The sequence below is a fragment of the Mus caroli genome, unplaced genomic scaffold (assembly GCF_978045245.1).
Source record: "Mus caroli unplaced genomic scaffold, Mus_caroli_1 scaffold_20, whole genome shotgun sequence".
Lineage (NCBI taxonomy): Eukaryota > Metazoa > Chordata > Mammalia > Rodentia > Muridae > Mus > Mus caroli.
Genome location: NW_028227275.1, coordinates 55981223 through 56001339, shown reverse-complemented (window position 1 = coordinate 56001339; position 20117 = coordinate 55981223). Strand labels below are relative to the sequence as shown.

Here is a 20117-nt window from a genome sequence, read left to right as displayed (position 1 = left end):
GTAAATGAGACCAGCCTTGAACTCACAGAGGTCTGCCTCCCTCGCACCACCAACATAGCTGAGAACTATGGAACTCTTTCAAAAATGGGCTTTCCCTCCGGCCTCCATCCTTGGAAGGTCACATCTGTAACCGCTAAACTCAACTGGCTCCGGGTTAGAATCCTATACACAGCATCAGTGTTATTAGCTAAGTCCCACCCTCTTCCTTCCATTGAAGCCCTGTTGAGAAAGGGCAGGCACTGGTTTGTTCTACTCCAACTTTATTGCTCCCTCCCGAAGAGAAGGAGGATGTGGGTGTCAGTCCCCACACCATCCCTTGCCTGGGATCCTGGCCACCGCCAAAACATTCACATACACTCGGATAAATAAATACCAGCAGGCTCACTGCTCCAGTCCGAGAGTCTGGTCAGCCTTGCTTCTGCTCGCTGAAGGAGCGTGGGGACCTGGCCTCTGCTGTGCAGGCTGGGGGAGTGGTGAAGATGCTCCACGACCAGAGAAAGGGACAAACCAGACAGGAGACTCAGCTCAGGGTACAGCGTTCCCGCCTGCTCAGCTGCCGGCTCACCTTGCGACGGCGCTGCTCCAGGCCTCGTTCTAGGCGCTCATCTTCCTCCAGAGCACTGAAGATAGGGGTTAGTCTCAAGTTAGTCTCAGAGTTGGCCCTGCTTGCAAGCCCTGAGATTCCAGGCACAGCACTCCAGGAGTGCGCCCTGGGGCTTCTTCAAAACCAAGAACCATCCAAGTCCCCCACTCACATCCGTTCCTTCTGGTCCAGGTCCCGGACCAGTTCATCCCTTTGGTTCACCAGAGACACCAGCTCCTCCAACAGGAGTTGCTCGCGATGCTGCTGCGCAACTGTTTTCTGCCACTCTAAGAAACCAGGAGCCTGAGTCAGGAGGGTTCCTCCCCTGACCCTGTTTTACCTCCAGCCTTTGCTGTCCCAGACCCACTTCCTACCTTCAATGGCCAGCATGGCCCGCAACTCTCGGCTCAGCAATTCAAACCTCCGCTCCAAGTCCTGCTCCTCGATGCTGTCGGAGAAGTATGTTAAGTTAGAAGTGGGATGTAAGCGCCCAGGGCTGTGAGCACTTCCTCTCTATCCATTTCCACAGAGGGCTAGGAGACCCTCAGTGTTCTGTGCCGATGCCCATTCAGAGTTCCCTGTTGTTCCAGCTACTCTTCAATTACAGTTTGGATACGTATGTTTCTACCAATCCACACCCCTCTTAGGATTATTTAGAAGAAAGAAGTATGCTCACATTGTTCTGAGGAAATGATTCAAACTGCAAACAGGAAGCAAAGTTGCCTCTGGCATGCAGGACAGTTAAGAGCAAGGATGGGGAGAGGGGCTTGCCACCCCACTCCTGAACCGGCTCGGATTACTCTCAGCTCATTTTCCTAACTGTAAAGCTAGAGTCAAAGTGGACGGCCTGATTTCTCACTAAAGAGTACCAACATAAGAGGTATATGCTTTGCCAGGCAGTGATGGTGCGTGACTTACTCCCAGCACTCAGGAGGCAAAGGCAGACAGATCTCTGTAAGTTCAAGGCCAGCATGGTCTACACAGAGAGCTCCAGGACAGCCAGGGGCACATACACAGAGAAGTCCTGTCTTGTACAAACAAACAAATCCTCTTTGGTGCTGGAGAAATGACTTGGTGGTTAAGAGCATTGGCTGCTCTTCCAGAGGACTGGGATTCAATTCTCAGCACCCACACAGCAGCTCACAACTGTCTGTAACTCCAGTTCTAGAGGATCTGTCACCCTCACACCACATACACAAAATAAAATTAAAATAAATTATTTTAAAAAGCGGGGGGGGGGGGGGGCGTGTAGGCTGGAGAGATGGCTCAGCGATTAAGAGCACTGACTGCTCTTCCAAAGGTCCAGAGTTCAATTCCCAGGAACCTCATGGTGGCTCACAACCATCTGTAATGGGATCCAGTGCCCTCTTCTGGTGTGTCTGAAGACAGCAACAGTGTACTCATACATTAAATAAATAAATAAATAAATAAATAAATCTTTTTAAAAAGAGGTGTATGAGCCGGGCGTGGTGGCACACACCTTTAATCCCAGCACTCGGGAGGCAGAGGCAGGCGGATTTCTGAGTTCAAGGACAGCCTGGTCTACAGAGTGAGTTCCAGGACAGCCAGGGCTACACACAGAAACCCTGTCTCGAAAAACCAAAAAAGAAAAAAAAGAAGTGTATGTTTTTATACAGTTAGAGAAGACAAAATACTAATAAAATGACTACGCAAAATCTCTCCAAAAAGATCTTTGAAAAAAGGAGAAAGTAGTGACTAGGTAACTCTAACCAAAGTAAGCTCAGCTTCACTGCCCTCTGGGCAGCCCTGAGCCAGCTGGGCGGGCAGGCAGGCGGGCGGGCAGAGGCCTAGCAGCAAGAGGCTTAAAGCCAGACTCACAGCAGCTGCAGCTGGTCCTGCCTCCGGATGAGCGCATTCTTCTTGTTGACCAGGGTGAACCATTCCTGAATCAGCAGCTCCTCCTGCAGCCTGTTGGCACCTGAATCAGGCCAGGACAGTCACCAGTCACCAGAGATGCCACCTGACAGGGCAGAGCAGCTGGAGATCGGGGGACAGTCACCAGAGATGCCACCTGACAGGGCAGAGCAGCTGGGGATCGGGGGACAGTCACCAGAAATGCCACCCGACAGGGCAGAGCAGCTGGGGATCAGGGGAGGGGGCTTGTTTTCCTGTGGTATCTCAGAAGTCTCAGCTACATCCCACCAACCAGCTTCCTGGGGCCACCAAAGGGACTCTAGCGGTGTCTCCTCCCAGCTCCTCCCAAGGTCAGGAGCTGCTGCAGAGCTGGGCAGATTTAGGGAGGAGGCTGTTGCGGAGCAAGCCCCAAAATCAGGGGTCCCACCTGATTCCATGAGGCTCCTCAGCTGCTTCTCCACCTCAGCGGCCCTCCCGTCTATCTGTCCCTGTTCCTGCTCCAGGGCTTGCAGCTCTGCACACACGTACTGACTTGTGTCCTGGAACCGTTGCTAGAAGGGGAAGGAAGGAGGCCGAGGACAGGTGAGCTCACCACAGGCCAGCTCAGAAAGTACCACACCAACTCTGCCCACCCAACTCTCCTTACCAGGCCTGCCTCTTCCCCCGGGCTGGGTGATGACTCCTCAGTAGGAGGGGTCCCACCTGCAGACAAAAACCAGGACAGGTCCCTCCAGCTAGCAGAAGTCCCCAGAAGGATCCCTGAACATCGTGAGCTGAGCTCTGTCACCACCCCCACCTTCCAAACTACTTACCGGGCGGCTGCTGTGGGGCTGGGGCTGGGGCTGGGGCTGGGAGTGGGGCAGCGTCAGGGCTGGAGGCAGGGTTTGAACCTTCCTGTGGAAAGAGTCTAATGAGAGCTGGGGCTTTTTAGTTCCCAAAGTCACTGCAGACAACTAAGGACCCTCCCTCATACACAGCAGAAGGAGGAGCTCTGGTCCGGCTGCTTCTCCAGTCCCACAAGCACCTCCTTCAGGATAAAGAGCTTCCTCAAGGACAAGCCATGCCTTCACTCCCACCCGACGGCCTGGGTCATCCACCTCTGACTCCAAACGCTCCTGTGGGGCCTGGAGTTGATAATTCTTTTAGGGTAAGTCAGTGGGAAAGATTGGGAAAGACACAGCAGGAACCCTTGCCTTCCACTCTTCCCCATCCCTTCCCCTCCAGAGCATGCTCAGGTCCTCTGGCTCTTGACATATAGTGGGGGCCTCCATCCCTGCTAGTGCTGCTACAGCGACAGAGCTACCTCATCAGGAGCTAGGCTACCCTGAGTCTGCATCTACCTTCTGACCAGAAGGGGGCACCCTCCTACCTGCTAGGATTTCATATCTAGAGCCTATAATGCTCTTTGCAGGAACTAAGGAATTTTGTTATGGAAAGGCTTAAGTCTGGCCCCCATTGTTCCCTATTCCTTGTTACTAGGGCCCAATTATTTTTAAAAACAATCTACATTTATTTATTTTATGGTCTGAGTGTTTTACCAGCATGTATGTGTGTGGTGTACTGGTGTCCAATATTTGCAGAGGTCAGAAGTGGGTGTCAGATGGCCTGAAGATCTCTTGGAAACTGGAGTTATAAACTACAATGTAACCCATTGTGGGTGTTGGGAACCAAACTCAGGTTCTCAGCAAGAGCAGCCAGTGCTCTTGGCCCCTGGGGCCTAACTTTGAACTCTCTAACAGCCTGGCTCCTTGGTCAATACTCTTAGCCACTCTCTGGCTCAGAGGTGTAGAACCTAAAGGGGTTGGCCAACTGTTCACCCCAACGTGTGCCCATCAGACAAGTCATGCTGCTCAGGTGCTATCCTGTCTGGACAGGAATAGCGGTGGTGCCACCTGCCACCATCATTCACATCCATCTCACGCTGCGAGGCCTCCCCAAAACATCTACTTCTGCTGTAGCTCTCTCCATACCCTGTGTCAGCGCCCAGTCTCAGTGCTCAGGCCTGGGGAGCTACACCCTCAATTCCTTTACCACCACGAGGCCCGCCAAGTCACCACCCTCTGGCCACAGCAATGGACTTTCAGTTCTCTAAAAAGCTTCCTGAAACCACTCTCCAGCTTGAGTTGCTCCAAACCAACTAGACCTTCCTGGCCCAACTTGGACCCCTCCTACAGGTGGCCCCTCGAGGGCACGTCCCTCCACACCTCTGCCTCTCTTCCTGGCCTCGTGGCTGCTCAGACCCCACACCTCCTTGTGCTATTGGTTATTGCATCCTCTTTAACTAGAGACGGCCTGGGTATTTGGGACAGGATGTGACTATGTAGCTCTGGCTGGCAGGAACCTCTGTAGCCCAGGCTGGCCTCGAACTCACGGAGAACCCCCTGCTTCTGCTTCCCCAGTGCTAGGGTTAAAGGTGTGCACCACATGACTATCTATTTGTAAGATTCACATTTTTTAAGTTTTTTAATAATTTTATATATATTTATGTGTATTATGTATCAGTATATACCTCTCTGTGTGTGTATGTGTGTGCATGAATGAGTGCAGATGACCTCAGAAGCCAGAGGTATCATATCCCTCTAGAGCAGGAATAGGCAGTGTAGACCACCTGATGTGGACACTGGGAATTGACTTTGGGCCCCACAGATTAGCAATATGTACTCTTGACCATTGAGACATTTCTCCAGCCCCATTAAATTTTTGTTTTGTTTTTTTGTTTTTGTTATTTTTTTGTTTTTGTCTGTTTTTTTTTTTTGTTTTTTGTTTTTTTTTTTTTAAGACAGGGTTTCTCTGTGTGGCTCTGGCTATCCTGGAACTTCCTCTGTAGAACAGGATGGCCTAGAACTCAAAGATGCACCTGCCTCTGCCTTCTAAGTACTGAGATTAAAGGAGTGCACCACCAACCTCAACCTAGCATATTAAAACATTTTAAGCCAGGTGGTGGTGGCGCACGCCTTTAATCCCAGCACTTGGTAGGCAGAGGCAGGTGGATTTCTGAGTTTGAGGCCAGCCTGGTCTACAGAGTGAGTTCCAGGACAGCCAGGGCTATACAGAAAAACCCTGACTCAAAAAAAATTTTTTTAATATTTATTTTTTTTAAAGATTTATTTATTATACGTAAGTACACTGTAGCTGTCTTCAGACACTCCAGAAGAGGGTGCCAGATCTCGTTACGGATGGTTGTGAGCCACCATGTGGTTGCTGGGATTTGAACTCTGGACCTTCGGAAGAGCAGTCGGGTGCTCTTACCCACTGAGCCATCTCACCAGCCCTTAATATTTATTTTTAATCATGTGTGTGTGTGTGTGTATGTGTGTGTGTGCATGCCACACAGATGTGGCTACCCTTAGAGACCAGAGGCAGGAGGTCAGCTGGAACCAGAGTCACAGGCTACTGTGAACCCACTCCCTCTCTTGGATGCTTGCAGTTGAACTTGGGTCCTCTGGAGACCACTACTCACTCTTAACCACTAGGCCACCCCTCAAGCCCTGGTTATTTTATTTTTAAAATCACATGTATGTGCATACGAGCTCAGGTGTCGTTGGAAGGCAGAAGAACCTGTCAGACCTTCTGGAGCTGGGGTTACAGGCTTACAGCTGTGAGCCACTGGCTATAGGCATTGGGAACCAGACTCAGATCCTCTGTAAGAGGAATTTTCACTCTTAACCCCGCGCCATCTTCCCTTTAGCTAGCCCAGGAGTCTAGCACATGCGGTACGTCAACTAGAGGCAATGCCTGCCGAACACTCCCGTCTCTCCAGGGACCACCGAGGCAGTGGTTAGTCTCTCACTCTGCAGACAGTAAAGTAGAAAGCCAGAAATGAAGTTTGCCATAGAAACTGATCTATGCCAGCACTCGGGAGGCAGAGGCAGGCGGATTTCTGAGTTCGAGGCCAGCCTGGTCTACAAAGTGAGTTCCAGGACAGCCAAGGCTACGCAGAGAAACCCTGTCTCGAAAAACCAAAAAAAAAAAAAAAAAAAAAAAAGAAATTGATCTATGGCCTAGGGCTGTCTAACTTAAAATTTGCTCCCAGCCCAGCAGTTGTGGCCCACACTTTTAGTCCCAGCACTCAGGAGGCAGAGACACACAGATCTCTGTGAGTTTGAGGCAGCCTGGAAACAGAGTGAGTTCTGGGACAACTAGGGCTGCGCACAAAGAAATCCTGTCTCAGGTTACAAGAAAACAAAAACAAAAACAAGCAATCAAAGAAACCAACTTGATGCAAGCCTGGACACACTGCCCCACTGGGCTTGATAGCATCTTTGTGTGTAAAATGGGGATAGAGCCCAGACCCGATGCAGGACTCCAGTCAAGCATCTAGGGCAGCATTTGGCTCACAATTTTGACACCATGCAGTGTGGTTTCATGCCACTTCGAAAAGGGTTTTCACAATTTTGATCTTATTCTCAGGGGAAAAGTTCACACACACCCCTCTCCCGAGGTGGAGGGCGGGGCTAGCAGAGGGCAACAGTTGACACCACAGGCTCAGAATCCAGGTTAGCAGCAGCAGCAGCAGCAGCAGCAACCCTTTGCCTCGGTTCTTCATCTCCCTCAACTTCACTATCCCCACCCTTAAAAGGCAGGAGCCATGGCTCCCTGTAAGGGACACTGTGGGACGCCAGGCAATGGTGTAGATGGCCCACCTGGCAGAGCAGACTGAGTAGAAGGTTGAGTATGCTAAGGTCAGCCACATTTGTGCTCACTCACACAGCCCTGATGGGAATCCCAAAGCTTCCTCCTCGTGTCTGACCCAGATTCCTCTTTCTATACTTTCCTCAAGGGGCTGCCCTAAAAGCACCCATGTTTCTCATGCAGCTGCTTCCACCCCACCTCAGCCTCCAGGTGCCTGATCTCATCCTACTCTAGGCCTTGGAGAGCTTCCAAGGGTGGGGTCAGGCTGAACAACCTCCTAAAACTGTCAGGGCAAAGTTGTCGGCCAATGAGAAAGGCTCCTTGGTCCCACTGGTCAAATAGCTCCAGTGAAGTAAGGGCAGAAGGAGGGCCTGGCTTAGAGACCAGCTGTGGGACTCAGCCCAGAAGGGTGAACCCCGCCCCTTGTGATTTAAAGGGCCACTGACCTACATTAGCCAGCTGGGCTGCAAGTCCCACCTCCACCTCCTGCAGGAAATGCCTTTCCACCTCTCTTTCCCAGGTTCCTGTGTCTCTGGACCTTCCCTCAGAGGTCCTATACCCCAACCACCTCACTGCCATCTGGGGACTTCATGAGCATGACTGTCAGGTCCCTAAATGAGACCTGAATGTCCTGAGGCTCCCCTTTTGCCTGTGTGAGGTCTCCTCATTTGAGAACTACGCCTTCCCGTTTTCTTTTCTCTCTCTTGTCTTGTGTGTTATTTATGTGTATGTGTCTACATCTGTGTGTGTGTGTGTGTGTGTGTGTGTGTGTGTGTGTCTGCATCTGTGTGTGTGTGTGTGTGTGTAGACCAGTTGTCTTCCTCCATCACACTCCACTCTGTCTGCTTCCTTTCTTTCTTATCGGATTTATTTATTTATGTATTGGTGAAGTAGGTTGTGTGCCCCAAGACATGAGTGACAGTCAGAGGACAACTTGTGTGAGTGATTCTTTCCTTCCACTGTGTGGACACCAGGGATAGAGGTCAGGTCACCTGAGAAGCCATCAGCCTGCCACCTTATTTTTTGAGAAAGCATCTCTCACTGAACCTGGAGTCCGGATTGGTACAGGATTTTTACATGGTACTGGGGATCCTAACTGAGGTCCTGGGGCTTGTGCCACGAACGCTTTACTGCTAAGCCCACCCGCACCCACGCCTGCGCCCACGCCAGTACCCGCACCCACACCCGGCCATGGAATGTTTTGTTTTGTTTTGAAATGGCTTGAACTCCTGATCTTTCTGCTTCAACCTTCCAAGTGCTGAAAGTACAGACATCCTCCACCAAGCCCAGCATTTTGTTGTTAGATAGTGACACTGGCGTTTGAAACCAGGACCTGTTGGGCAACCACTCTACCCCTGGGCTATTTCCTTGGTCCCCTGTTTTTCACCAGGGAAAACTGTCTATCTTACTAACTTGAGGACCAGTTGTTTGCTCCACAAAGCTGCTCTCAGTTGATGCCCTCCAAACACGGGACCACAGCTGGGCAGCTGCAGGGTGAAGCGGCCCCTTCTATCATCACCCTCAGATCAAAAGTCTGCAGCCAGAGTTCATCTTGAGTCCCTGAGATTCCTGTAGTAACTTCTCTCCTTTAGCACACTGCAGTGTGTGTGTGTGTGTGTGTGTGTGTGTGTGTGTGTGTGTGAGAGAGAGAGAGAGAGAGAGAGAGAGAGAGAGAGAGAGAGAGAATCTGGAGGCTAGAAGGAGCTCCAGAGGCCACTAGAGGACAGTATCCCTGTCCCTAACTGGGGGGGGAGGGGGGAGGGGCAAGGGGGGGAGTTGTAGTTGCTAGGTGACGCCCAAGGCCACACAGAGAGAAAGAAAAGGCCCAAAAGGCCAGTACTAAACTTGGAGCCATCTGCAAGCTTTCTATACAGACCATGTTTCTACAAACTGGGTACCAAATGTTAGAAACCCGCTCACATATACAAACCTGGCAACACAGTCTAGGCTATCTCGGCTGTGGGCTTTGTCTCCTGATAGGAAGCTCAGTACCATAGCAGGGGACCCTTCCACAGCACCAGGGTCCACCTGACGAAAGTACATCCCAGCATCCAGCAAAGTGGCCTTTCTAAAGCTGCCACTCCTGTACCTGCTTTGACACTGGGGCCGCTCGGGATTTCTGAAAGCTCCCCACTATCCTATGCTGCAGCAGGGTAGGGGTACTCACCACAGCTCCAGGCCCTGCAGGCCCTGCTCCAACTGCAGCTCCAGAGTCCTGGTCATCCACAGAGAAAGAGTTGCTATTCCTTAGCCTGGATCGCCTCTTCTTTAGCAAATCGGCATCACGCACGTGGGAGAAAGAGCCATGTGCTCGGGGTGGAGGTACTGGCCCAGCCTCCCCATTGACAGAGGACCGTCTCAGTCTCACGCCACTCACACCACCCGGCGCCCCCACTCCGTTCACCAGCCCCTCTGCAGGGACCACGGGGGATGTGGACGACCTGGCTCTAGGGCCGTCGGAGGGCGCCTCTTGAGGGATTGTTTCCTGGGCAACCTCCGCCTCCCCATCCTTAGAGGAGCAGCTCAGGTCCGTGTCCCTGGAGACCACCTTGGGTATTGCCCCAGTCCCGCGGTTCACAGCCTCCTTAGGCTCTGTGGGCACTTCAGCCCCATGCTCGCGTAATCGCTGCGCCAGGTCTCCTGCGTCCAGACAGTCGGGCAGGCTCGGCTGGGCGTTGCCCACGCGATAAGTGCCGGAGCCACCGCCGCCCTCCAGTTGCACCAGCTGAAGCTCCTGCCCAGTGCAGAAGGCACGGATCTGGCACAGGTACGTCATGACGATGAGCTTGTCAGGTACGGACAGAAGTACCATGTCCGCTGGCTCGAGCAGCCGAGACACACCCAGGGCAGCGAAGCCATCAAAAGCCTAGAAAGGGTGCACTCTGATCAGAAGCGGCATCAATCCAGCAACCCTCCAGACCCAAGCCAGCCCAGGGGGTCCCAGAGACTCTTGAGCCAGGATTTGCTTAGCAACGCTTTCGCCCTCCAGTAGAGGGAAATCTGACATCAAGGCCCGCCCTCGCTGTTACCTAGCAACTACACATCGCCCACCCAGTTATCAAAGGATGATTTAAAAATCTAGCGAAAACATGCTTTTAAAATTTAGAACACCAAAACAAAACTAGGGCAAACAAACAATTTAATAACCAAAAAGATTTTAAAAGTTTCTAAAAGCCAGGCCAGGGCCCTGCACCTCAGACTCCAATTCTCAGGCCGGGGGGCTTGAGTCTCTAACTAGATCTTGTCTCCAGCCACGGCTCCCTCCTCATCTCACCTGCTTGTTGTTCTGTTTGATGTTGAGGGGATCAAGGGAGAAATAATCGCTGCAGAGAGAGAGTGCTGGTCAGAAATGGATGGACGGACGGACGGCGCTGGTGCCCTAGCCGGCTCACGTCCCATCCATCCCCCCACCCCTGGCAGCTCACATCTTATCTGGGTAGAATCGATGTAAAATAGCACAGAAGGCCAGGCCATTGCGCCAGGACGTGGTGAAGTTGGTGATGCAGACACCACGGTAGCCGTTGGTGACCTCTTGGCACCACTCCAACAGGGACTGGCTGGAGCTGACCAGGGCAGGTGGTGCCTGGAGACACAAGGGTTGACTTAGAAGATGTATTCTGATGACCTACGTCCTCTGCCCTCTGGGGGGAAGCTCAGGCCTGGCACAGTACCATCCCAGCTCTGAGCTTACAAGGTCACCAGAGAGCACTGGCAAGAGCGTTGGGACAGGCAGAAGGGTTGTGGGGTTATCTGCCAAGGTGACCTAAAAGTCGGAGGTCACCAGCAGCCACACCTCAAAGTCAGCTCAGGAAATCAGCTTAGGGGGTATGCAGCTCCATGCAGCCCAGCTGGGTGGGAGGGCCAGGGCATCCTGGGGGTGGAGGGATGATGGACCTTCTTGAAGCTGAAACACCCCCCTGCCTCCCAAAAACCCCACATCTTAGTCCACCGGGTGGGTCCATGCAGAGCCACTGTTCACTCAGCCCCAGGTTAGTGGGAGAAGCAGACAGCACACAGTGGCCCCCAACCCTACCTGGCTGCCCGGCAGCCTCCTGTCCTCTTCAGGTCCCTCTGGGGAAGAGGCCCCTGAGGGCCTGGGCACCCCAGCCCCTGCCTCACTGGCCACTTGGGCCTCCTCAAGGCTTTCAACAGCTTCTTTCCCCTTCGTGGTTCCCAAGACCCCAGAATCTGCTTCCTGGGCCTCAAAAATATCAGATTTATTCTCTGGAGACTCAAACCCCTCCATCTCTGCTTCCTGCTGCCTCAAAGTCCAAGATTTGGCCTCTACTATCTTCAAATGTTTAGTTTCTGGTTCTTGTACTCTGGATAGGTCTGGCACCACTTCCTTGGCCCCAGAAAGCCTTTGCTTAGTTATGGGGACATCTAAGGCCTCATATTTAAGAGCTCCCCAAGATCCAGGCTTCTGGACCCCCAAAATGTCAGCCTTTCCTTCCCCAGACTCCAAAACTACAGTCCCTGCCCACTGGACCCTCGGTGCCTCAGCCTCTGGCCTGGAGAGCCCAGGATCCACTAGTTCTATTTCTTCATCCCAAGCTGTCTTTGCTTCTGTCTTTTGGGTTTCTACCATCTCAGCTTCTGCTTTCTCCGCCTCTCCTGGACGAAGCCCCAAGTCCCTTACTTCTGTCTCCTGGGCGTCCAGAATCTCAGACTTTATGGTCTTAGCTTCTAGTGCTGGGATCTCTGAGCCTTTCTGGGTTCCAAATAACTCAGAATTCACTTTCTCTACCTCTGGGGTCTCCCAAATCTCCATGTTCCTCTCAGACTCTTCCATCTTAGCTTCCAAGTCTGGAACTCCTGAACTCTCCGTTGGTATTTCCTGGGTCTTCGGTATTTTGGCCTCTGCCTCTCTAACCTCTGTCTGTGATATCCCAGTGCCTCCCACCTCTGTCTTCTGGGTCCCTAAGAGCTCAGATTCTCGTATGTTGGCCACTACTCTCAGCGCCACAGAACTCTCAGATCGATCCTTGGCCTCCAGTGTCTCAACTTCTTCAGCGTCTGTCTCTGGGACTTCTGAAGAGCCAGCCTCTGCTTCCAAGACCCTGGCTACCTCAGTTCCAGCTCCCAGAGCCTTCTGAACCCCTGGTGTTCCCTCTGCTACCCCAGTATCTACCTCTGGAACCCCTAAATCTCCTTCCTCTGTCTCCAGGGATCCGTCAATCTTGGATTCCGGTCTCTCTGCTTCTATCAAAAGTACTCCACAACCGGCTGATATCTCCTGGGTCCCCAGTATAGCATCTTCTGCTGTCTCCATCACTGAAACATCTGTCTCCTGGTCCCCCACTAGTCTACGTTGCATCTGTGGGGACCCTATTTTGTGGATCCCCAATGTCTCAGTTCCTGCTGTTTCAGTCTCTATTCTTGGAACCCTCCAAATCCCCACCTCTGTCTCCTGCACCCCCAATTTCTCAGCCTCTGCCATCTCTGCCTCCACTTCTGGAGCCCCCAAACCTTCGGCTGCTACCTTCTGGGACTCCAGTGTTCCCGCTTCTGCCACCCCAGCCTCTGTCTTCTGGGTTTCCGATATCTCAGCCTGTGTCTTCAGTACCGCAGCCTCACCATCCACTGCCCCCTGGGTTTCTAATATCTTAGTTTCTGCTGTCACTGTCTTGGTATCTGGAACTGTAAAACCCCCAACTTCTGTTTTCCCAAATTCCTTAGGCTCCCTTATCTCAGGCCCTGTCCTCAGCATCCCCAGAACCACAATCTCCTTATCCTGGGTCCTCAACACCGCAGACTCTGCTGTCCCAGTAGCCTCGGATTCCAGGACCTCTGATCTTGCTGCTTCTGAGTCTTGGGCCTCCAATATTTCAGATTCTGCTGTGCCAGCCTCTGTATCCAGGGATTCTGGTATCCCAGCATCTGTCTTTGATGTCCCTATAACCTCCCATGGCACCCACTCAGCCTCTGTTTCTAGAACACTTGACTCCCCAACTTCTGCCTCCTGAGCCCTCTGATCTCTAGATTTCACCCCCTGGCCATCTGATGGGACTGTCTGAAAGCAGCTCACCTGGGGCCCAGCACTTGCTGCTCCAGCAGAAGAGCCCTGCTCCGGGCCTGTCCTCCCAATAGCAGGGACTTTACCCCTCACCTCTGCACTTCCTTTCTCCTGGCCTGCAGGCCTGGCATCCCTGAGGTCCCCTAGATGTTCTTCAGGCTCAGCTGGAGGTTGGTTCAGGTCACTGGGAGCCTCTTCCTGGGTCCTAACCCCCATCCTCCTCTGAGCACTCCTAGGAGGGGCCTCAGGAGTGTCCCCAAGTCTTGCCTTGGGCGTCAGCCCTGCAGCCTCTGGTCCCTCTGTGGCTCTATGTTGAACCTTTGACTTCTGCTCAGCATCTACTTGATGAAGTTCTGAGCTCTCTCCAGCCTCGCCGGCTGTGGTGTCCGACTTCTTAGTGTTCTTCTCTCTATTCCCTGCCCCACTAGCCCCCAGCCTGTCCCCAGTGTCCTCCTCTTCAACTTTGGATCTTTCTCCTTCCAGAGCATCTTTGGAGCCTCTGACCTCAATGTCTGGTTCTGGCCTGGCTCCATGGGCCTCTGTCCCTTCCTGAGAGCTTATCTGAGCCTGGGTCTCCCCAGAAGAGCCCATTCCTGTTGGAGGATCCTCTGAGGTATTGGGGACCTCATCCCCACTGTAGGGGACTGGGGACAAGGGTGCATCAGAGCCTTTCCGGAGCCGAGGGGCTGGGGTGGGGGCCATGGTCTGGCCTGGCTGCCCAGTGGACCTGAGGAAAGAGCAGAAACAAATGTTGCGGGCTCTCTTTTTAGGACCATGCTCAGCCCTGCCCCACCTTCTTTAGAATGCTATAGCAGTAGAGGGAAGGGTGCAGACTGGGATGTGTGTATCCGCTTCTAACAGCAATGGAGCTGATATCATCCTTACCTTGTCTCTGGTGGGGATGGCGGGGGCCCTGGGGTTTCAGGCCCCAACTGGCCCCCGGTTATAGCAGCTGGTTCTGACCCCTGGCCCCGGAAGGCCCTGGCCAGGGGCGCAGGGGCACTCACTGGGGCAGGGCTGGTGTCTTCAGCGCTAGAGGGTCTGACAGCTAGGGGAAAAGGGAGGGTACACTGAGGACTGCATTGTGACATAGGTCCAGTCCCCAACCCCAGTCCCAGGCTAAGTCTCACCTGCCTGCTGGGGCCGTATGTGGCCTTCATCTTCTTCACAAAGTGTCTTCAGCTCTCGAGACAGATCTGAAGGAGGGATTCATTGGAGGGGTATAATCAGGTCAGGGCAGGACTCTACAGTTTGGCCCCACCCTGACCCCAACTAGAGTTCAGGGCCTACCTGGGAAACGCCCCAGTCTTGGGGCACAGCCCCGGCCTTGAGGAAGAGGCAGGCCCACAGATGCAGAAAGAGAAAGAATGAGAAAGAACCACAAAAGTGAAGGACAAAAGGCTTTAAAGGAGGAGCGGGAAGGGATAGCAGAGGGGAGGGAGGCAGGCTGGGTGAGGGTAGGAGCCCACATGTCATGTGACCTGGCTTCTCAGGCCTGGTAGGGACCACCTAGAGATCAGATGGCCAGGAACATGGGGTGACAATGTGAACCCATTCTGCAGGATTCTGTTTAAGACTGATGTACGACACACAGGACCAGGACCAAGCTGGGACAATGAGAGCTGCTAGTACTGAGCACCTGTCACTGGGCATGCACGAGCTAGCCCTGCCCCAGAGCAACCAGCACTTGGGACCCAGGAATGCTACATCCACCTTGGGTCCTGGCAGGTCAGCCCATAGGTGACCATGAGCCTACCTGACTGGGGGCCTCGAGTCCGGACCTCAGGAGCCCCAGGGCCATTAGCTTCCTCCTCATCACTCTCAGCAAAGTCATCCAGGTTTCCCACGTCACTAGGCTTCACACTCATGAGGCTGGCCAGACTCTGCATGTCATCATCCCTGTGGGTTTGAGATGAGTAGAGAGGGCTGAGGTCAGAGGTCACAAGCCAGGGAGTGCTAGGGAAGACGGGTAGGTACTCACGTGGCACGGCCTTCTCGCAGCAGCACCCCAGAAAGGGTGAGGCTCAGTTCGGCATGCACCACCTTCACAGATTTGGGCTTCAGCCGCAGTCGAAGCGGAACCTGAGCAGGCACAGGCCCTGCATGGTGGGCTAGGTTCACATCAACTGTGGCCAGTACCTTCCGCTGTCCCTTGGACTCCTGTGGGTGGGGGGAGTGAGAAGACAGAGGAAGGGGCACATCAGTTACTATCCTGAGCCCCTGAGATCACAATCACAGGTCCACCCTACCCAGTCACTCACATTTTCAATAATAAAAGTCCACTCTTTGGTTTCATACTGGTCCACATGAGGGTCCTGGAGAGGGGAGTACCGGTGAGCACAGGGTTTCCAGGGGGGCAACACCAGAAGAACAATCTGCACTGGCTGGGCGTGGGGCGGGTGTTCCCTCCTGGGATGCACTCTGGCTTCTCTGAGTGTGTGTTGTGTGTGTGTGTGTGTGAGTGTGTGTATACACATACATATATTCTTTATAAAATACTTATTTATCTTTTATTTTATGCGTATGAGTGTTTTGCCTGCATGTGTGACTGTGCACCACATTTGTGCGTTGCCCCTAAGGACAGAAGAGGGTGTTTGTTCCCCCCGGAACTGGAGTCACAGATGGTTATCAGCTGCCGTGCAGGTGCCAGGAATGGAACCCAGATCCTCTGGAAGAACAACCAGGGCTCTTAACTGCTAAGCCATCTCTTCAGTCCTTGTACCCTGGCTTCTGATCCCAGATGACTTTCTTACTACAGGTTGGGTAAATCCTGCCCCCTCCAAGACCACTTCAGCCACTTGCAATAAACTCACAAAATCTTTGGTTCCACGATTTGGTTCTTTCATCGTGGGTGAAAACCCTCCAGGGGTGCCCCATGGTTACCCAGCGTCACTACACTCTGCCGTGCCTGCCCATGTCTGAGCTCTGGGAACTCACCCTGTACAAGGTCACCGAGATGTCCACATTCTCAGGAACCATCCATACCACGGTGCCACGGTATGGGTTCTGGATGCCAGGCTGCCAGCTGTGGGCCTGCAAGAGGCAGGAGGAGCCCTCTCCTGAGTCTAACTTCCCTATCACCACCAAGCCCTTATCTTCATTCCCCCTTATCTTCCTTTCTCCCTGTAGAAAACAATATGGCTTGAACCTTGTTACACTCCCCCATCAACTTCCATCTACCTCTCCTTGGCCCATCTTTGACTCCATGCCAACCTGGAACCCTTCCCCACCTCACCCCCAGCAATCTTCCTCACCTTGGAGCAGATTCGTCGGTTCCGCCGAGTCCATACCACCACCAGCTTGTCAGGCTGCCTGGAGGGAGGGTAGGGAAGCACCACTTAGCTAGGCTCAATCCAGCTTCCCCATCTTCTCTTCCTCTTCTTTCTAGCTCCCTTGGGGCCAGGGGGTCTCCCTAGTCTTCTTCCCAAGGAGAGGGCATGGGCAGCATCTTATCTAGGGCCACAGGGTGTAGGTGGAGCTGCTCGTGTAGGGTGGGGCAGGGACCAAAGGGCAAAGGCCTGGACAGTGGAGATTGGAATATCGAAGCCCAGTGGGGCCTAGGAAAAAGACGGTGAGAGACAGGGATTGCCACATGCACACATGTGCACACACAGAAACTTGGGGAGACAAAGTCTCCGTGGTAAAGAAGTCCACTTGTTCAGAGATGCTTGTGGAGAGCTTCTAGAAGCTCAGCCCTGATCTGAGGGCAAAGCAAAGGAGAATGACTCAGGGCTCAAAGGCAAGGAAGACTGATGAAAAGTATAGGCAAGAAGGAGTCAGTCTGCCTGACTAGCTCTTGGGAGGGAGATGGAGGCAGGTCTTTGAGTTCTAGAGCAGCCTGGTAGCAAATAGCAAATTCCAGGACTGCCAAGGCTATAAAGGTAAGACCTTGTCTCAAAAGGAAAGAAAAGAAACAAAACAAAACAAAACAAAAACAAACAAACAGGGGCTGGAGAGATGGCTCAGGGGTTAAGAGCACTGGTTGCTTTTCCAGAGGTCCTGAGTTCAATTCCCAGCAACCACATGGTGCCTCACAACCATCTGTAATGAGGTCTGATGCCCTTTTCTGGTGCGTCTGAAGAGAGCGACAGTGTACTCACATACATAAAATGAATAAATCTTTTTTTTTGTTTGTTTTGTTTTTTGTTTTTTTTTGTTTTTTAGAGACAGGGTTTCTCTGTATGTATAGCCCTGGCTGTCCTGGAACTCACTTTGTAGACCAGGCTGGCCTTGAACTCAGAAATCCACCTGCCTCTGCCTCCCAAGTGCTGGGATTAAAGGCGTGCGCCACCACGCCCGGCTGAATAAATCTTTTTTTAAGTGTGTGTGTGTGTGTGTGTGTGTGTGTGTGTGTGTAAGAAAATAAATGAGTAAGTGACTTTTAGGGGGCTGTAAAAGAGCCTGCCTGGGGTCTCTTTGAGATTGGGTATCTGAGCAGAGGCAGGAGTGGAGGAGGTGGCTTTGTGTGCAGAGAAGGCTCCAGGTGGAGGAACTGGCCAAGTTCGAGGACCTGAGCGAAGGGGAGAGGCAGAGGTGGACTGACAGTAAATGGGAGGAGCGAGGCCAGAGCAGCACAGGGTCAGCTTGCCATTAGACACCTCCCACCCACAGAGGTAGGTAGGCTGTAGACAGCCCTTTGCTGCACTCAGTGGCTCTGAGCAGGGTCCGGCAGGGCTCCTACTTCCTCAGACCCAGGGCCACTGGCCACCACTCTAAAGGGATGATGGCAGTGGGCCCCCAGGAAAGTCTGAGGACACTGCCAGGCAGTGAACATCTAACATGCTGCAAAGACTCGGGGGAGGCAAGCGTGTGTGGCAGAGACATACAAGGAGAGAGCTGCACAGGGCTGAGTCCTGACAAGGTGCTGACCTCTGCCCAGGGAGGTAGGGTTGGTTAAGGAAAGGATCAGGCAAAAGCGGTGTGAGAGCACTCCCTGCCTCTTTCCAGCCCCACAACTGGATGCTTAGGTCTGCAGGACTCACTGGCTACCACTCTAGAGGCTGAGGCAGGACAAGTGGCTTACTGTTGTTAACCCTTGAGGTTTCTGAGACACAGAGATGCTGGCTAGATAAGGTCACACAGCTGAGTCAGCTGATCTCAGACCCAGAAGTAAGCAGCCATCCCCAGGCTTCAAACCACAGGCAATGGCCCAGCCAAGCTGTCCCAGAAAAGGGAAATAGCGGGTGCCTTGGGAGGGTGTGGCCTGGTTGGGTAGCCTGACTCAGGCCGCCACGCCTTCTTGGGAAGCCATGACCTAGGCAGGGGCCAGCTTCCTGTCCTGGCCTCCTGGCTAAGAAACCCAGCGGGGCCTTACCCATTTACTTGTGACTCAGCCCACTGACACCGTCTGTATAGTCTGTCTGCTCACCAGAACCATGCCCAGTGTCCCTCTGGCCTCACCCAGCGTGCTGGGGCAGGAGCCAGAGGCCAGAGTTCAAGTGCTAGCTCTGCTGTGTTAGCCTAACTAGTTCTTATTCTCGCTTACCCCTTACGGTATAAAGGGCCTCCGGGTACACTCAGCATGTTCAAGGCTGATGATTAATAGTGCTACCCCCAAAGACCCCAGCCTCTGCTCCTTCGCCTCCTTAGACCCCATGGTTCCGGCCTACCCCAGCTCTTCCCCCTTGGGAGTCTATATTTAGCCCTGCCTGGCCTGTGAGGCCCCCACAGCTGTGCCCTAATCCAGCCAAGAGAAGCTGACACCGGTGAGCACATATATTTAGGGTGTGACGCAGGGGCCTGGGCAGCTGCCCGGTGGGGACATGTGAGCCAGATGCCCCCAGGGGCCCTTGACAGTCCAAGACAAGACCTGTCCTCTCTTGCGAGTCGTCCCCTCACCCAACTCTCTTTCCCTCCACGGACCCTCTCCTGAACCCACCAGCTCCTAGGACCTCAGGCCCCTTTAAGCCTCTCTCCGCCTCCCTGTTATCCATCCAAGCTCAGTTTCCCCTTTTAAGGACATTGTGGAGACAGCACCAGCTTCTGGGGCCCACTCTGGCTGAAGGGGGAGGGGCTGAAAAAGAGAAGGCCACATTTTCACCCTGAACTGGACTAGGAACCATGAAGTCTTTTCCACCCAAAGCCACCTGGAGCCCTAAAATCTTGTTCCGTTTTCCACTGCCACCCTAGACCACAGTTCTTGGCTTGAGGGCTCCTCCCCGAGTCCCGACCACAGCTGATTTAATGTGGGCACAGGCTGATTCTCCCAAAGCCTCCGAGTCTTGACCCCCACAAGGTTCTCCACACCAGGAGTCCCCCAACCTGCCAGGCACTTCAGTGTCTGGAATACCTAGGATGGGAACCCCTTTAGCCATTAGACTTGAGAGGATTTTTTTTTTCAGGTTCAAACGAGTCAAACTAAGTTGAGTCCCACATCAGTCTTAGGGGACTCCCTCAGGCCCCGCTTCTACTCACCACTTCTTGGTGCACTCCAACACCAGTTCATGGTAACACGCCACAAACTGGAACTTGGCGGCCCGCTTGCCCACCCGCTGCAGGCGCTTCCACACTGAAGTCATGGCCCGAGCAGCTCTGTCGGATCTCTTCTCAGGCTCGGGACTCCCGCTTGCCCACCACTGCTGGCTCAGCCAGGGTCCCCATGGTCTCTGGAGCTCTTTTCTTTGTCACTGGATCTGTCCGCCCCGTCCGTGTAGATATGTCTGAGGTTCAGACCTAGGCTGAGTTTGCTGGGGTGGCCGCCGGGGTCCGCCTGGTGGGCTGGCTGAGTCTGCGGGGCCGTCGCGGCGCGTCAAGCTGGTCACAGCTCAAGAGTAGCGAGCGCGCCGTTTCCTGGAGCCGCACCCCCCCCCCCCGCCCCGCGTCCGAAGGCGGGCGGGGCTGCAGCGCGGGGCGGGGCGACCCTGCTTCCGGGATCTAGCGTCCGGACTTGGACACCCGGGTACCCGGTTTGGGGGTGGAAGGAATGAGTCCCAATCGCAAAGCCGGTTTGATGGGCGCCCGCGAGTCAAATAGGGTTAAGGTGACGTGTGAGCTCCAAGAGGTGGCAGCCCT

At 53.5% G+C, this 20117-nt stretch overlaps 1 protein-coding gene across 8 annotated transcripts; it reads right to left on the bottom strand.

Annotated features, from left to right (window-relative positions):
* Window positions 1-243: 243 nt before the first annotated feature.
* Ehbp1l1 (EH domain binding protein 1 like 1) lies at window positions 244-19892 on the bottom strand. 8 transcript variants are annotated; one of them, XM_029472710.2, is made up of 20 exons: window positions 19521-19892; window positions 16361-16418; window positions 16044-16139; window positions 15368-15421; window positions 15088-15266; window positions 14863-15005; window positions 14397-14432; window positions 14237-14302; window positions 13992-14154; window positions 11124-13833; window positions 10516-10673; window positions 10365-10413; window positions 9258-9956; window positions 3271-3352; window positions 3105-3160; window positions 2886-3009; window positions 2423-2522; window positions 958-1031; window positions 756-870; window positions 244-620 (listed from the first exon to the last, which is right to left on the bottom strand). In XM_029472710.2, the coding sequence occupies exons 1-20, from the start codon at window positions 19622-19624 to the stop codon at window positions 521-523; spliced, it is 5166 nt and encodes a 1721-aa protein (XP_029328570.1). In that variant the 5' UTR covers window positions 19625-19892; the 3' UTR covers window positions 244-520. The 8 variants fall into 8 exon arrangements, with proteins under 8 accessions (XP_029328570.1, XP_029328571.1, XP_029328573.1 ...); XM_029472711.2 differs by having other exon boundaries at window positions 13119-13833; XM_029472713.2 differs by having other exon boundaries at window positions 13200-13833.
* Window positions 19893-20117: the final 225 nt, after the last annotated feature.

What these genes read in the sequence shown, in the direction of transcription:
- Ehbp1l1 (XM_029472710.2), bottom strand. Translation starts at nt 19,624, where the DNA reads ATGACTTCAGTGTGGAAGCGCCTGCAGCGGGTGGGCAAGCGGGCCGCC. An exon ending in GGACTTTTATTATTGAAAAT is followed by an intron (nt 15,267 to 15,367) that starts GTGAGTGACTGG and finishes CCCCACCCACAG; the next exon opens with GAGTCCAAGGGACAGCGGAA. An exon ending in CAGGACCAGCTGCAGCTGCT is followed by an intron (nt 1,032 to 2,422) that starts GTGAGTCTGGCT and finishes CTTCTCCGACAG; the next exon opens with CATCGAGGAGCAGGACTTGG.